General features: G+C 67.2%; 1 protein-coding gene across 1 annotated transcript in view; it reads right to left on the bottom strand.

Moving 5' to 3' along the window:
• CCDC157 (coiled-coil domain containing 157) overlaps positions 1-2,863 on the bottom strand; it is a 12,937-nt gene that overhangs the window by 764 nt on the left and 9,310 nt on the right. The window contains exons 7-12 of the mRNA XM_010828869.1: positions 2,769-2,863; positions 2,237-2,413; positions 1,980-2,148; positions 788-927; positions 279-367; positions 1-179 (exon numbers count right to left, since the gene is read on the bottom strand). Coding sequence (XP_010827171.1) covers positions 1-179; positions 279-367; positions 788-927; positions 1,980-2,148; positions 2,237-2,413; positions 2,769-2,863 — 849 coding nt within the window. The remainder of the gene's footprint in view (positions 180-278; positions 368-787; positions 928-1,979; positions 2,149-2,236; positions 2,414-2,768) is intronic.

The raw sequence follows: 2,863 nt of genomic DNA, 5'->3' as shown, positions 1-2,863 counted from the left end.
GCCTGGCCAAGGCACGGATGGGGCTCTGGGCGCAGTTGGTCAGGTAGGTTGCATCCTCTGGGGAGGACTCGCCGGGCCGTCTGTGGGGCTGCAGGGGCGGGGATGCCTGGGGCTGGCCCGGCAGGGTCCTGCCTGCACTGGCTGGCCTGCTGCCCGGCAGGTGCCGCCTGCCCGGGCCCCTGAGGGAAGACCAGACGGCAAGATCCCCTGTGAGTGAGCGGGCTCCCCCCACGCCTGCCACCTGCCATGCGCCCGGCCTCTGACAAAGCCTCACTCACCCCGGGGACGTCCTTGCTGTCTGCAGTGGGGGCTCTGCTCCCTGGATTCCCTTGCTGCGAGGGGCCCAGAGCTGGTCCTCCGGGATCAGCTGCAAAGAAAACCGAGCTCAGCAAGACCCAGGCCCACTCTGCACCCACCAGAGAGGGTGCCACGGAGGGTGGGGGGTGGCTTGCACCTGTGGCCCACCCCTTCCTCTGAGGGGCAGGTTTGGGAGCCTCCTGGGGCCTGTCAGCTCTTAAGCATGGGAAGGTTTGCTTTTGGACGAGGCTCCTGGTGCACTTGAAATAAAGGCTCAAAGGGCTGGAGGGGGCTTGGAGCGGGAGGACACATAGACACCCTCGTGCTTGGCTGAATCGTGGGAGGCTTCACAGCAGGCACAGCTAAAGCCACCTGCCGGGAGGGCCCCAGGTGCTGGGAGCAGGGCTGGCGGCGGGTTCCCCGGGGAAGCCCAAGGCCTTCCGAGTCCCCAGGGCCGGCCCCTCTCGGGCGGAGGAGCCATGCTGCCCACCTTGAGGCCCCCCTGCTGGGCCACCTCCCGGATCTTGGACAGCATGGACCGCAGCCGCCCGTTCTCCTCCTGCAGGACCCAGATGCGGATGTCGTTGGCCTGCACCTGCCTCTCCATGTCGTCCGTGACGTTGCCAGAGCCTGTGGGGACGCACACCTGGCACCGCACCCCAGCAGGTCGGCCTCTCGTGCCCAACGGGACAGCAGTTCCGAGGGCAGACGTACCGTGCCGCACGGGGAAGTGGGCGGGGTCAGTGCTCCGGGCCCCCCACACCTTCCTTCTCCTGAGGCCTTGCCCCTGCTCTGTAGCCCCCTGCCTGTGGGAGATGACCGCAGCCTTGCAGAATTTGAGAGCTGGGGTGGGGGTGGGGGAACTGGAACTCACTGAAGATTTAGCAAATAGGTAAGGAAGTGAAGCTCTTCCAAGGCTACCCGTTTTTGGAGGGCCTGAGAGACAGTGACTCGCCCAAAGGCATGGCCAGCTCCTGGGTTTGAGGGCCAGGAATTCAGCGAGGATGTTCTTTCCCACTGCTGGGGGATGGGTACTCCCCACTGACTGTGAACCAGGCAAGCTGCTGCCGCTTGTTATCTGTTTCCTGGTTCGTCACCTGCCTGTGGGGCGGTCGACAGGGCGTCACGAGGCCCAGCACTCAGAAATGATGACCTACGTGACCAGCTAGATCGCAGTGGATCATCCTGCCAGCTCTGCACCGGATTCACCCGGAGCTCTAGGGGCTGGAGGGGTTGGGACGAGAACCCAGGTGGCCTGGCAGCCGGTCTTCCGAGCTGAGTCCCTAGCACTCCCATATCATGGGGTCCCAGACACTGGACAGTTGGGGTCACTGCGCCCTTGGAGCTGGCCCTGTGGTGTGGTTTGGGGAGATGCCGGGACGGGGGACATGGAAGCTGAGCCAGGGCTGGCATGTGACAGGGCACAGGCTACAGAGGCAGCCAGCCGGCATCTGGACTTGGCTGTGTGACTCTGAGCGGTCACCTCACTGCTGGGCCTCTGTGTCCCTGTCCACACCAGGAGTGGGCAACACAAAGCACCCACGTGTCACGGGGCCTCTGGAGGCCACACGACTGCACCCCCCACCACCCTCGCTGCAGGCCCCAGTGTCCTGGCCAGACAAGCCCCCAGCCGCCGGCCCGCCCCAGGCCCCAGGTCCTCTGCACCAAGCCGGGGTCCCTACTTTGGATCTGGGCCTCTGCGGGCCTGTGCAGGTCCGGGAAAGCCACCAGCAGCCTTTCCCGCTCCCTCAGCTCCACGAGCTCCCGCTCCAGCTCGGAGATGGTCAGCCGCAGGTCCGTGGTCGCCTGCTCCAGGCCTTGCTTCTCCCGCTGCAGGCTCTGCAGCAGCTCCTGGGGGCGGGGCAGGCTCCGAGCTGAGAACCGGCTCGCAGCCCTGCCCCCGGGAGGAGCCGGCCCCGCCCTCCGCCCCGCCCCGCACCTGCTGGGCCCGGAGCTGGCACTGCCCCTGCTCTCTCTCGCCCTGCACGCTCTGCAGCTGCTCCTCCACGTGGGCCCGCTGGGCCTCGGCCTCGTCCAGGCTGCCCCGCAGCTCCTCGCGCTCCTGGTCCAGGCTATCCAGCTGCTGCAGCAGGGCTCGCTGTTTGGCCTGCAGGGACTGAGCCGGGGGTGGGCGAGAGGCAGGCCGTAAGGGACACAGGAGGCGACCGTGCCCAAGCCCACCCCCTTGTGCTGCATCCCGTCTGTGCACCGGGGTGCAGTGCGAGTTGTGGAGGGCCGAGGGGAGCCCGACCGACCGCAGCCCCGGGCGAGGCCAGGCCCCCAGGCTTGCAGACCCCGCCCCCTGGACAACAGTTGGCCGACTCCCATCAGCCTGGCTCCGCCCACTTCTTTCGGGTCAGGATCTCCACTCAGGAATTCTGAGGTCTCCAGCATGTCGCCCCTCGGTGGAGTTTTGTCTCCCCAGACCCTTTGTTGTGGGAGCCCAGGCGCGGAGGAGGCCCCAGCCTCACCTCCTGGTGGCGGACCATGCTGTCCACGCGGGCCTTCTCCTTGTCCAGCTCCGTGCTGGCCCAACGGATCTGCTGGCTGGCCCCGGCCCGCCGGC

This window comes from Bison bison, unplaced genomic scaffold, assembly GCF_000754665.1.
Source record: "Bison bison bison isolate TAMUID 2011002044 unplaced genomic scaffold, Bison_UMD1.0 scf7180017864495, whole genome shotgun sequence".
In the NCBI taxonomy this organism is placed as follows: Eukaryota; Metazoa; Chordata; class Mammalia; order Artiodactyla; family Bovidae; genus Bison; species Bison bison.
The sequence above is the reverse complement of the archived record's forward strand: the minus strand, read 5'-3'. Positions and strand labels throughout refer to the sequence as shown.